General features: G+C 35.6%; 1 protein-coding gene across 1 annotated transcript in view; it reads right to left on the bottom strand.

The window, feature by feature from the left end:
• APMAP (adipocyte plasma membrane associated protein) overlaps positions 1-775 on the bottom strand; it is a 33,102-nt gene that overhangs the window by 8,392 nt on the left and 23,935 nt on the right. Inside the window, 1 exon segment of the mRNA XM_025039606.1 lies at positions 670-774. Within this exon segment, the coding sequence (XP_024895374.1) occupies positions 670-774 (105 nt within the window).

Below are 775 nucleotides of genomic sequence, written 5' to 3'. Positions count from 1 at the left end.
CTGAAGCACATACAGCAAATGCTATACCACTGGTCAAGGTGACATCATGACCAGTCGGAAGAGAAGAATAGGAGGAAGAGATGGAGAAAGATGAAAAAGAAAAAAGAGAGACAAAGGGAAAGGAAAAAAGAGAAGACTGAGAGGTAGAAAACATGACGTAAAAAGACAATGAAAAATAAAGATGGAAGAAGGAGGTATACATCCTCAAAATAAGTCCTCTTGAGACCTGTGGCTAAAGCACAAATGCCAGAGAAAATTAAAGTAGTGACCAAGTGCAGTCATGAGTAGGGATTTATATGGTACTTATACTAGCTGATATAGTAGGCAATGCTTTCAGTACTATTCTATAAGAAAATATTAGTTCAATACAAATTCTATTAAATCTATTTATGTATTGAACAAATTCTATTAAATCTACTTATGTACATATTATTTAAAGGGACATTTTCCTTTTAAATCATCACAGAAGGACAGGGTCGGGCCTGGTTAGTACTTAGATGGAGACCACCTAGGAAGACCAGGTGCTGTAGGCATAAAAAATAAAAAATAAGGATTGTAAGCTGACAAGGTCCTTGCAATCTGTGAGGTCAATCAAGGGTTGCTTTGCCTAAAAAAAAAAAATAAAAATAAAATAACAAAAATAAATAAATAAAATAAAATAAATCATCACAGAAGGAAACAAGATATTGTCACATACGTCCAGGGATTTACTTCGAATAGTCCCTTGTATGTGTCAGCCACATAAAGGGTCCCGTTGGGCACTGCCCGGATGTCC

Source organism: Pteropus alecto, unplaced genomic scaffold (genome assembly GCF_000325575.1).
Source record: "Pteropus alecto unplaced genomic scaffold, ASM32557v1 scaffold199, whole genome shotgun sequence".
NCBI lineage: Eukaryota > Metazoa > Chordata > Mammalia > Chiroptera > Pteropodidae > Pteropus > Pteropus alecto.
This window is presented reverse-complemented; position numbering and strand designations above follow the sequence as displayed.